The sequence below is a fragment of the Dipodomys ordii genome, unplaced genomic scaffold, assembly GCF_000151885.1.
Source record: "Dipodomys ordii isolate 6190 unplaced genomic scaffold, Dord_2.0 Scaffold118, whole genome shotgun sequence".
NCBI lineage: Eukaryota > Metazoa > Chordata > Mammalia > Rodentia > Heteromyidae > Dipodomys > Dipodomys ordii.
In genome coordinates this window covers 3,128,952-3,141,387 of record NW_012267334.1, presented here as the reverse complement: position 1 = coordinate 3,141,387, position 12,436 = coordinate 3,128,952, and the positions used below count along the sequence as shown (strand labels likewise).

At 59.4% G+C, this 12,436-nt stretch overlaps 1 protein-coding gene across 2 annotated transcripts in view; it reads right to left on the bottom strand.

Moving 5' to 3' along the window:
• Positions 1-5,393: 5,393 nt before the first annotated feature.
• The window catches only part of Sardh (sarcosine dehydrogenase), a 48,838-nt gene continuing 41,795 nt past the window's right edge, over positions 5,394-12,436 (bottom strand). For both annotated transcript variants that reach the window (XM_013029468.1, XM_013029467.1), the window contains exons 19-22: positions 9,578-9,740; positions 8,732-8,900; positions 7,547-7,682; positions 5,394-6,203 (exon numbers count right to left, since the gene is read on the bottom strand). In XM_013029468.1, coding sequence (XP_012884922.1) covers positions 6,078-6,203; positions 7,547-7,682; positions 8,732-8,900; positions 9,578-9,740 — 594 coding nt within the window. In that variant the 3' untranslated portion in view covers positions 5,394-6,077. The remainder of the gene's footprint in view (positions 6,204-7,546; positions 7,683-8,731; positions 8,901-9,577; positions 9,741-12,436) is intronic.

The window sequence follows — 12,436 nt, the reverse complement described above, 5'->3', positions numbered from 1 at the left end:
GGAATCAGGGCGGATTACAGTCCAGTTCTGCTGAGGAGTGGAGGTTTGGCTGGGGCGGCCCTCTTGCCGGCTGGACCCATGGGGTCCCCCACACCGGGGACCCAGGGTGGTGCCTCAGGTCTGTCTGCTGGGTCTGCACTGCCCCCTCAGCTGTCTTCGGATTAGGGCGAGCTCAGCTTTTGGAGAATTTCTGAAGGGAGTAACAAATTCGGCTCTGTTCAGCCAGTTCAGCAAAACGCCGCAATCGCTAGAGCAGACAGGGTGATGGATGGGCCCAGGCTCCCTCCTCGGGAGGACCTGCCGGCGCGGCCTCTTCCTCTGCGGAGGAGGCTCTTCATTACTGGTGGATCAGATCGGCCCGGCCCCGCTCTGAGCCGCAGTGAATGAATCACGGCTCCCCCACAGCTGTAATTCACACCATGATCGCTGCGCAGGGCCAGACCTGACAACGCAAGAGCCGCTGGGCCCTCGGTCATCTTCACAGCTTTCCAGACAGGCCCTTTCTGAGCTGGTCCTGCCCAACCGGCAGCCCTGGGCAGCGTGCGAGGGAGACTCTGCCAGAGTGGCCCCATCGCTCCCCGCTTCCCCTCCCACGCCGCAGGCACCTGGGGGATGTGTAACTCACAGATGAGGGAAAGTGAGGTTCACAGAGCAGCGCCTCCTCTGGGACCCTCAAAAGAGCCCCAATCAGGAATCAGACCTGGTGCCTGGACCTCCTGTCACTCGGGGTCACTCCTGACCCACGGTCGTCCCCCGTCGTCCCCCCCCTCCCCGCTTCCCGCTCTCTCTGGTGATCCCCGTGTTCTTAGGCAAAGCTGAGGGCTCCTCATGCACAGACTGGCTGTAGCATGTGGACCCAACCTCCACTTCCATATTTAGGGGCAGGATCCCCATGGGGACTGGGCTGGGCTGCATCCCTTCTGCAGGCACAGAATGGGGGGTGGCAGAACCCCGGAGTGTGCACGCCGCACCCCTGAGCGGCGCAGTCCAGGCCGCTGCGCTGGCTTGCTGGGCGGGCCGGGCCTCCCCACCAAGGAAGGTTCTCCAGCGCCCGGGGCCTGGGCGTCAGGAAAGGGCAGAGTCCCAGGTGCCCTGGGTTCAAGGCGGTATTGAGGAGACCTGCGGTATGCAAAGTGTCATCCCTGGGCTCCAGACCCCAGAGAAGAACTGGGGTGTCCTCTGAGCTGGCTTGGGCCGTTGGCTGGGACCCACTGGGCTCCTGAGATTAGTTAAGCTTCATTGAAATTAATTAAAACGACAGCTATGGAATGCTGAGGTTCGAGGTCCCCCATCTCCACCCACGTTTCAGGGCTCAGGAGCTACCTGTGGCCCATAGCTACAGGCTGGTCAGCACGGCTACAGAGACTCCTCCCTCCACAGAAAGTTCTGGAAAGTGTTGTCAGAGCCCATGGCATGCAGTCAGCCCAGCTCCAGGACAGGCCTGCCCTTCCCACCGCCAAGACTTCTGCCACCGTCCCAGGCGGGTAGAGAAGAGCCGCGCCACGGCTCCCCGCTGCTGGAGACACGCCCAGCGGAAACCGGGCGAGGGGCGTGGCCCCAGGACCCTCCCCACAGAGCCCACGCCTGCGCACGGATGAGGGGCGTGGCCACAGGACCGCCCCCACTGAGCCCACGCCTGCGCATGGGGCAAGGGGCGTGGCCACGGGACCGCCCCCACTGAGCCCACGCCTGCACACGGGGCAAGGGGCGTGGCCATAGGATCCTCCCCACTGAGCCCACGCCTGCGCATGGGGCAAGGGGCGTGGCCATAGGATCCTCCCCACTGAGCCCACGCCTGACCGGCGAGGGGCGCGGTCCTTGCACAGCCTGAGAACAAGGACGGCCCCGGGACACATGACCATTGTCCCGCCGCTCTGCGTTCCTCCCCAGGACGCTGTGAACCCCACAGGAGTGACTGTCCCCCCCAGCCCTGCTGGGGGCCCTGTAGACCCAAGGGCTGACTTAAGCTGGGCCGGGGGAGGGTGCACACAGTCTTGGGCATGCACACAGGCTGGGGGGTGCACACAGGCCGGCGAGGGGGGTGCACACAGGCAGGGGAAGGAGGTGCATACAGGCTCGGTATGCACACAGGCGGGGGGGTGCACACAGCACACAGGCGGGGGGGTGCACACAGGCTGGCGAGGGGAGTGCACACAGGCTCGGGGGTGCACACAGGTGGGGGGTGCACACAGGCGGAGGGGTACACACAGGCGGAGGGGGCGCACACAGGCTCGGGGTGCATACAGGCCTGGGGCGCACACAGGCAGGGGGGATGGGGCAGGGCACACACAGGATCTGGAGCCACACACAGGCCTGGGATGCACTGGGAGTGGGGGCGGGGGCTGGGGGGACGGAGAGCACCCTTGCACAGACTCAGGAGCGCACACAGGCCCCAGGGGCACCTGCCTCCGTCTCTGTCCTCCCAAGACAAGAACATGAATAGAGAAGGCAGGAGACAGCACCACTGGTCAGGTGTGGCATTTTAAGTAGGACCACCAGGGACAGCCTCCAGGACAAGGTGACATTTCATTAAATCCTGGAGAAAGTGAGAGGTGAGGCCCACAACATTTGGGGAAATCCTTTAGGGGAGAGAACAGCTTCCCAGGCGGGCTTTGAACCATGATCCTCAGATCTCAGCCTTCTAAGTAGCTGAGATTACAGGCGTGAGCACTGTGCTTTTTTTTTTTTAAGCAGTCTGGTGATGAGTGGGAGAGAAGAGTCTGTTTTGCAGTGCAGGGGAACACGTGTAGGCTGAGGCTCCATGGTGTGTGGGGAGCCCGCCTCCCCTTTTCTGGAGTGAGCCATCGTGATGAAGATCACCATGAATGAGCAGAGGGAGTGGGCAGCAAACGGGAGATGGAGGGCAGAGGCCTTGATGGGCAGATGGGTGCCACCACGCCACATATTCCCCAGAGGCAAAGCACAGAGACACAGAGATAGACTGGGGTCAGACCGTGCTATTCCGGGAGGGCAGAGCCCTGATGTTTGCTGGCCGGGAGTGGGGGTGAGCGGAGCCCAGGTTTTCTCCAGCGCCTTCTCTGCAGCCTCAGCGGTGCCCCCAAGGCCCAAAGCCACTGCGCACCTGTTCTGTTGGGCCTTTGCCTCTGTTGGGGACCAATCTGCTCCATCCCCCTCCACAGTCACAAATCAGAGTTCTGCCCTGGCTCTTCTCCTGCCCCTTTGGCCATGCTGAGACCAGCCCTGCTGGGCCGCACAAGGCGGGCACTGTGAACTGGCACAGGAGCCACCAGACCTCAGACTCTTTGGGGAGACCAAAGATGAAAGCTAGAAGAACCCAAACACAGAGCCCCCCCCCATGCTGGAGGTGTTCTCATTCACACACACAACTCACCACGACTTGCCTCAGTACCACCCCTCCTTTGCCAAATGCTGCCATTGCCACTTTACCAGCTGCATTGGAGGGAGGTGGCCCTCTGTACAGGAGTCGGGGGTGCCCAGGAGGGAAAGAGCCAGAAGTGGCCCAGACATTCTGCCAGCAGGGCCTGGTTCTTGGGGAGACAGGCACCCGGCCCTGCCAGCAGGCTCCTCCCCATCTCCCACAGGAAGGCCGGTGCCTGGTGACATTGGCACTCAAGACACAGCTGCCGTGGCTCCGGATGAGGGTACCAGGACAGGGGCATTCCATCCTGCCCAGGAGGGTGGGATAAGAAGGGGTACTGCTGGACCACCCCATGAGCCAAGTGTGAGGCTCCGACCCTGCCCCCAGGACCTTGACCCCTCCCACAAGACCCTGACCCTCCTTTCAGCCAGCCCTGCCCTCGCCAGCCAGACTCTTTCAAAGCAGTTTTCTGACTTGAGGAGCCAGCCGGTGAGCATCACGGCATCTTGACAAAGTGAGGGAGGCGTCAGGGGCTCACCCCTGTCATCCCACCTAGTCAGGAGGCTGAGATTTGAGGATTTCAGTTCAAAACCAGTCCCGACAGCAATGTCTGTGAGACTCTGACCTCCAGTGAACCACAAAAAAGCCACAAGTAGAGCTGTGACTCAAGTGGCAGAGCACCAGCCTTGAATAGAATAGCTAAGAGACAACACCCAAGCCTGAGTTCAAACCCCAGGACTGCCTACCCTCCCCCCACCTCACACACACACACACACACACACACACACACACACACACACACACAATAGGTGTCTCTAGATTAGCAGAAGGGAAGGCCTGGCGGGTTCCCTGGGCCTTGGAGCACACCGTGGGAGGGGGTACAGATGCAGTCCATCGGGGTAGCGCGCTTGGGCCATGGCAGGCCAGGGCCTTCCCCATGGGGCAGGTGAGCTAGGTGGCTAAGGAGGCCACTGCCACTCGGTGACCCAGAGCCCCTCCCAAAGGACTGCAGCGATTCTGGTCACACAAGGCCCTCAGGAACAGGGAGGAAGCCGATGAAGAATTTCCCAGCCGTGGCGGTGAGAAATGAGCTGGACTAGAACCAGGGCCCAGACCACCAGACCACCCTCATCCAGAGCCCTCCTCCAAGACAGGCCATCAGACGCATGCGGTCACCCGTCCAGTCCAGGGGTCCTGGCCAAACCACAGCCCTGGGGAAGCTGGCTGAGGCCATCTGGGCGGCGTCTCCCTTCCCTTTTGGCTTCACAAAACCGGCCTTGGCCGAGAACCAGGTGATGGGAGGCTGCAGGTGTTTCTCCGGCTGATGGTGTGAGAGCCAGAGGCCTCCACGGCCCTTCCTGGCCCACAGCCCTCCCCACACTCAGGAGAGCAAATCGGCTTTCCAAGGCCATCTGTAACTCACATCTTCCCAGACCTTCGACCTGTTCCAGCTCTGTGTGTGGTATGTGAGCCTCTGGAGGCTTGGGCCTGTCCCGGACAGGACAGCCCACGCCCGTCTTCTCTGCTGCTGTGCGGGTCTCGGTCCCACCAAGCATCCAGCCTGCTGTCCTAGACCTCAGGGTGACCTTTGGTGAGGATGATGAGAGCCCTCAGCAGCATCAAGATCCACGGATCTGAACCAGGGCACAAAGCAGGAGGGCACCGGGCAATGCAGGGAAGCGGTGGCAGGGTGGCTCCTGACTTGTGGAGAAGTGGGAAGAATTCCAAGGGACAAGAGAAGGAGGCAGGGTAGGCCAGGTATGGTTGTGCATGCCTGTAATCCCAGTTACTCCTGAGGTAGAGATCAGGAGGCTTGTGGTTCAAAGCCAGGGAATAAAGCTAGTGAGATCCCCATCTCAACAATATGCCAGACACGGTGGTTCAAGCCTGTAATTCAAGCTCTACAAGTCATCTAAGATACATTGGAGGCTCACAGTCCAAGGTTGGCTCTGGGCAAACACTTGGGACACTGTCCACAAAAACATAACTAGAGCAAAAAAGGGCTGGAGGTGTGGCTCAAGGAGTAGAATGCCTGCCTAGCCAGCACAGAGTCCTGAGTTCAAACCCCAGTGTCAACAAGAGAGAAGGGAGGGCGGGAGGAAGGGACGGAGGAGCCCCACCTGCTCGGGACCCTCCCCAGAGCAGGAAGACTGATGTGGGTGGGAACTGTGCCCTCAGCCATCTCAGAGCCAAACCTCCCCAGGAATGAGTGCCCTTGACCTGGGGCCTCTTGTCATAGACTTCCGCAGGCCATAGGCTGGTGACTCTCAGGCTTTCCCACTTGCAGAACTGGGAGGTAGAGTTAAGAAGCACTCTCCATCCCTGGTCTGAGAAACCACCACCTGAACACGGTCCTGAATTTACCCAGCACTCATTTCTCTCCTGTCCACCTGTGCCCATGGCAGACAGTGCCAATGGATCACCGCTCCACCCTCTCCCTGGATTCCCCTCCCTCCAAGGGCTCTGGCTGCCCAGGGCCAGCAGAGATTCTCGGAGGAGAGGTGAAACCTGTCTGCCTCCCTGTTCTGCGCTGGGTCACCGAGGGTCACCATGCTCCTTCTGAGGAGCCCGTAGTTCCCAAGCATGGCCTCGGTGTCCAAGGCCTTGGCCATCTGCTCTGAACGGGGGCTGGGGTGGATTAGATGAGGCACTAAGGAGGGGAAGAACCACGTGCCGGTCTGGGGTCGCAGGAATGAACTCAGCTGGCAGGCTAGTGGCCTCCCCAGGGCCCAGGCCATCAGTAGAGCCCCCTCACTCTCTTGTTGTCAGGGTCGAAGGGAGATTTCAGATGAGCCTGGGCAGCGTAGGTGACCCCCATCCGCTCCAGCGCGTAGTCCCCACTCTTCACAAAGTCCAGCGAGACCTAGGTGCAGAGGGGCCAGGGTCAAGGCCCGCCACGGGGAGGGGCTGTCCTCCTGCCCGCCTGCTTCACATGGTGAAGCCATCCCCTGCCAGGCCCCACCCTGGAGCAGTGGGTCACATCGCACAGGGCCCCAAGCTGGGCCGGCCCAGTAGAGCATCCCAGATGCATGGGAAGATGGCGGCTCGGCCGGGAACCGGGCCTGGCAGGGCATGGGCTCGGATGCTGAGGGGTGCAGGACCCATGGCTCTAGACATGGCTTCCATGTCTTTGCCTTCCCAGAAAGCCCGGGAGCTGGTGTTCCTCAGACAGGGTGAAGAGTGGGGCTTCTGTCTGGCATGGCGGGTGTGCTGGGACATCCTTGCTGCCCTGCAGGGGGAGGAGCTTCTGGGGCCACAGGGGAGGGACTTCCTGGACCACAGAGGGAGGAGGCTTTTGAGGCCACCAGGGGAGGGAGCTCTCTCTGAATGGTGATTAAACCCAGGGCCAACTCAGAGGCTTGTTCTGGGGGTACAGGAGTCCTACTCCTGGCAGCTCAGGGATGGATGGCAGAGCGCATGGGGATGGGGTAGGGCTGTGTGGGGCCCCGCAGGGTCCAGGCAGGTAGCTGGTGGTCTTCGGTGGTCTAAAGACAGGTGTTCCAAGAGTGGTGGGCCCAGCTGATAAGACCTCAGCTCCAGGGCCTTCCTGTGCTGGAGGCCCAACCCTGACCTTGCTGGGAAATCCCCATTATCCCACAGGCAAGCTGGGTGCTCAGCCAGTTGGGTGAGGGAGGGGTGGTATCTGCAGAGCTTGCTCACCAAATGGTGAGAACATTCTGGAGGGCCCGATCGTGGGAGCGGGAAGGGTGGCCTGGATGCCACCGCCTGCGCTCAGTGTCCTGGACATGTAGTGGCATTGAAGCTTGGCTCCCTGTCCACACTCCTTATAAACCCATCCCAGAATCACAAAAAGGGCAGGAGTAAGTATTCTTTAAAAGTAAAGGCAGGGCTGGGCATGTGGCTTAGTGGTAGAGTGCTTGCCTAGCATGCATGTATGCATGGGTTCAATTCCCAGTACCACATATGCAGAAAAAGATGGAAATGGTGCTATGGCTCAAGTGGTAGAGCACTTGCCATAAGCAAAAGAAGCTCAGGGACAGCGCCCGGGCCCTGAGTTCAAGCCCCAAAACTGGCACCAAAAAATTAAAAAGTAAAGGCAGAAGCATATCCCTCTACCCTCAAAATGGGGGTGATCTCCACCTCGCTGGGCCCAGCTCTGGCCTCAGTGTCAGAGAAGGTCCCAGGCTCCCCTTAGCAGGGACACGGACCAGGGCCCCCTTAGGTGGGACAGAGAGCAGGACTTACCGGCTGGCCACTGGGGTCAGAGATATAGCCGTAGGCGATAGTTTTATCCAGGGTGAAGCCGAAATCAGCCCTCCGGATGTGGCCTACCACTTGGCCATTTCTCCAGATGGCCTCCAGGCCAAACATGGGCACTTTTCTAGAAGAAGCAGTAGACAGCTGGAACTCCAGGCCCCAGGGAGCCCCCTCCACAGCATCCTGGGGTGTCTGTGCTGTGCCTGCCCGAGCATGGGCTGATGGGCCCCGGGCCGGGCCCGCCTGCTGGCCAGGACACCAGGGCAGGGCCTGCGAGTCACCAGAGGATGGCCACCTGTTGGGCTGATTTTTTTTCTCAGTTTGCGGTCTTTGCTTTAAGGATTCATGATTACATTGCTATGGGAATGCTCACTGTAAACATTTTGCCAATGCCAAGTTGTAGACAAAGAAACACATCAAGTAAAATCTAGAGATGCCAGTACTCTCGTGACAGGTGACATTGGGTGGGCATCTACAAGCGGATCTCCTGGGCTAAGTTCCCTGGGTCTCCACTTATTTGTTCCCTTCCCACTACTCAGCAGGCCTCCAGCAGGCTCCACTGGTGGCTGCTAACACCTCCCCAGAACTAAAATAACCCCAAACCCACACGCAACCCAGGCTCCCAGGACCCAGCGCCCCCCAGAATGCGGAGAACTTGGGCCTGGCCCCCAGCCATGACACGCTCAGAACCACCCTTGGCAGGGGTGGAGGCTCAGGGCCCATGGCCCAGCCTCTCCCTCCACCTCTGCCACGAGAGCCGGGTGTGAACCCCCTCGCCCTGGTCCCCAGCTTTGCTCCTCACATCCATCACCGAGATGGAGATGGCGTAACTGGACAGGTCAGGAAATGGCACCACAGGGCTGCGGCACTGGCCAGGCCGGGGAGCGCCTGTCCTCGTGAAGGAAGTGTGTCTATCTTGGGTCCCCACTGACCCCTGCAAGCCTCCCCAAGACAAAGCTGGCCCTGGAGGGGGTCAGAGCTGGGTGACTGCCCTGATTCGTGTGCTACCTCTGTCTTTCCTTGACCACCTCCGGGGCCTCCGTTTCCCCATCCGTCACCGCTGTTGAGTGACTTCTGGGAGAGGCTGGTGGGGGGTGGGGGGTGAAGGGGGGGAGAGCAAGCCGCAGGGGTCTTGGCTGGGGACGGCAGGGCCCGCCGCAAACAGGTACTCACTCCTCCACCGTGAAGCCCACCAGGCGCCGGCGGAGGCCTGCAGCACGCTGCTTCTCCAGGGCCTCTCGGCCCAAGAAGGGCACCGGGGACTTGAGCTTGCAGGTGAAGGCCAGGCCGGCCTCCAGCGGGCTGTCATCAGATCGGAGGTCTGCGTGCCAGTGTCGGTAGCCTGAGGCGGAGGGGGGGGAGGGGGGAAGGGGGGACCTCTGGGTCAGCATGTGGCTGAAGTGGGCACAAGCTCTTCAGAAAACCCACATGGGTGCTGCTCACGCCCAGGGCCCTCAGCCCAGCCTGGGCATCCCAGGGCAGGAGGCTGGAGGGTGGAGGACTTTCTTCTCCAGAAGGTTCCTCCTCGTGAGCTCCCAAACTGACCCTGAGCATTCGGGCTCCGCGCTGCCAGGGTGGGAAGCAGCTGGGATACCTCGGGGCAGCTGCAAATGACTCTGGCCCTCATGGTCACTGTGGGGTGCCACTGTGTCCCCAGGGACTCTGGAGCCCGTTCTACTCTCGACTCCCCTTCTTGGAGAGGGCTCAGGTGGTGCCTGCCGGGCCCTGGGTTTGAGCTCCAGCAACAGAAGCTCTTAAAAGCCATACATCTGTCAGAGAAACCACGTGCTGAATTCAAATCCTGACTTGGCCCTGGCTCCCTCACCCAAGGCGGTGGGCAGCGCCTCAGCTCTCTGCGTCCTTGTACCCGGGTGCTGGGGTCTGCAGAAGCCCCCGGGGTGTGGGCAGGGCGCGGGGCTGCAGGAAGCAGTGTTGGGAGGCAAGACCTGTGGTAGACTGAAGCACCGCTACCTCCAGCTGTCCGGGTACCTCCCAGGTACCCCCAGATCCCACGCTTACCTTTCTCAATGCTCAGGGAGTCGATGGCCCGGTACCCCGCGTTGACAAGGCCGTGCTTGGCGCCTGCAGCCATCACAGCGCGGTACACAGACACACAGGACTCCCGGGGGATGTGCAGCTCCCAGCCCAGCTCTCCCACGAAGGACAGCCGCAGGGCCCGGACCTGGGGGCAAGGCCACAGCTTCGACACTGGCTTCCCAGCACCGGGCACCAGGCACTGGCCACCATGAACCCAGGGCAGCTCTTCTATCACTGGAACTGTGGGCTGGCCATGGGCCTGCCTGGGCAGATCGCCACCAAGGAATGGGTCCTCCAAAGCGGGTTCACAGGACCCACTCTGAAAATCTTCAGTTGAAGGACGGGGCCTCCTGTGGGAGACGCTGCCTAGGCCGTCCCTGGTCCTTCTAAGGTCCCCTGTGGTCAGACGAGTGACCACACACCAGGAGCCTCAAAGTGACAGAAATGGCCAGGCACTGGTGGCTCACGCCTGGAATCCTAGCTACTCTGAGAATCAAAGTTTGAAGCTGCCCAAGCAGGAAAGGCCATGCGATTCTTATCTCCAGTTAACCAGCAAAAAGCAGGAAGTGGCAGTGTCGCCCAAGTGATAGAGTGCAATCCTTAAATAAAAAAGCTTCAGAAGCAGCTCCCAGGCCTGAGTGCGAGCTGCAGGACTGACACTGGCACACACCGCCCCCCACACACATGCGCACACACACACACACACACACACACACACGTGTGTGTGCACACGTGTTAAGCAAGAGCACTAGAGACCCTGAGTTCATGCGTAAGTACTGGCAAATAAACAGGGCCAAGGCCTGGGTCTGTCATTTTAAGAAGCCCTGAGCCCAGTCTGTGAGGAGTGGGTGGGACCATTCCCGGAGGAGGCTGAGTCTGTAGAAAGCTTCCAGGCTGAGAGGTTGGTACAAAGCAGAACTGGAGTGGCAGTACAGGGTGGCAGGAGAGCAAGGCTGCAGCCAGGCCGGCCAGCAAGGGTCTTATCCTGGGCTGGGAAAGCCACCTGCCTGATTTGGGAGTGGGTGCCAGGACTGGGCCCCTGCCCCCCCCCACGGGAACTATACTGCCATGCGCCCTGCCCCAGGCTGAGCGCTTCACACACATCCTGCCCCTCACTGCCCACGTGCTGGGGGCACCGCTGTGAACTGTGCCACAGAGAGAGGCATGGGGGCCCGGAGGCATGCCCAGTCCCATGGTGAAGAGCTGTGGTGCCGGGAGATGGTGCCCTATACAACCACAGCTTTTCTAGTTCAGGTCCATGCCACATAGCTGCCCAGTGCCCCGTGCCTGACCTCCAGGGACCTTCTTAAACCCAGGGGTAAGGCTTGATCATTAAGGCCAGGACCCCACCAGCTCAACAAGGGGCAGGAAACCCAGAACACCCCAGAAGGATGGAGAAGCAAGGAGCTGGAGGAGCTTGAAGGTTCACGGGCTGAAAGGTGGGTAGGTCTTTGCAGTGTCCAAATGCACGGTATCTGTACCGAAGCTGTTGGACTGAGCGATCAACCAGAGAGCACCTGATCCTCTAATCGCTGCCACTGACAGACTGGATTCCAAACGCTTTTAAAACCGCATACATTTGCCCCGAGCTGCCATTTGCCCGGGCCTCTCAGAAAAACTCCGAATTACTCAGGAAATACACCATGGATGGCTCCTTATCTCTGTGGGGCAAGCCAAGGGCCCTGACACAGGCTGCCTTGTCAGCAGGATTCTAATTTTAGCCAGCCCATGGAGGAGTGTGGGGCACAAAGCTAGTCTCACTGTGAAACAGGAAAAAATCATTTGAAAGTGCACCCGTGAACAGCCCCAGTTACAGGTCTCTACGCAGACATGGTCCTTACCCATGCATAGCAGCCTCGTGTGTCTTCCAAATGGGGACCCCTGAGGAGGGGAGAGGGCTAAGAAGTACAGCCCCACCCCTGCCCCTGATTGGCCAGCCTCCCACCAAGGCCCGCCTCATCTAATTGATGGCTGAGGACAGGGCTTAGGGAAAGCAGAGCCTGGTGCATAATGACTTGGCAGTGGGGAACTCAGAGTTGTGGAAGCTGACAGGAAGAGCTTTAAGCCAGATTTTATTTAAATCTTTTTCTTGCCTTTAAGATAAAAGAGAGAGAACACCTTGGAGCTAATAAATGATTTCAGCAAAGTGTCAGGATATAAAGCCAACTCACAGAATTTGTTTCTAATGTGTTTCTACAAGCCAGCAATACCCACCCAAAGGAAGAAATGAGAACAACTCCATTTACAACAATATCTAAAAGAATAAAGTATCTAGGAACCCCAATGTTCCTACTGAGAAGCTGTCCACAATGTCCAGAGCGGCCGGCAGAGACACACAACACTGACTTTTCAGGAATGGGAGGTTAAAAAGAATAAATCTACATGAAAATTCATTTGGAATCTCAAAGAATCCAAATGGCCAAGTCAGTTTGAAAGAATAAAGCTGGAAGATTCACATTTCCTGAATTCAAACCATGCTGAACCCAAACTATGCAACCGAGACAACACGGGAGAGGCAAGAAGACACAACCAGACCAGCAGAATGGAAGAGAGCCCCCAGGAAGGAACCTGCCTTTCTGTGACAAGGGTGCCCAAAACAACTCCGTGGGGTCACACGAGGTCATCTGACCTCCTTCCAGCCAGGCCTGTCCTAACACTCGCCTGGCAAGGGACTCCGCTGTCCCCTGACCGCTTGAATAGTATCGGGGAACCACACCCCAACCGCAATTCCATTATCTTCTCAGTCACATCACAGAGCGGGCTTGTGACATCCTGTGGCTGTCCAAGGCCTCAGCAGATTTTCACAGCTCTTGGCGAAGGGAGTTTTTAGGCAGCAGCTGC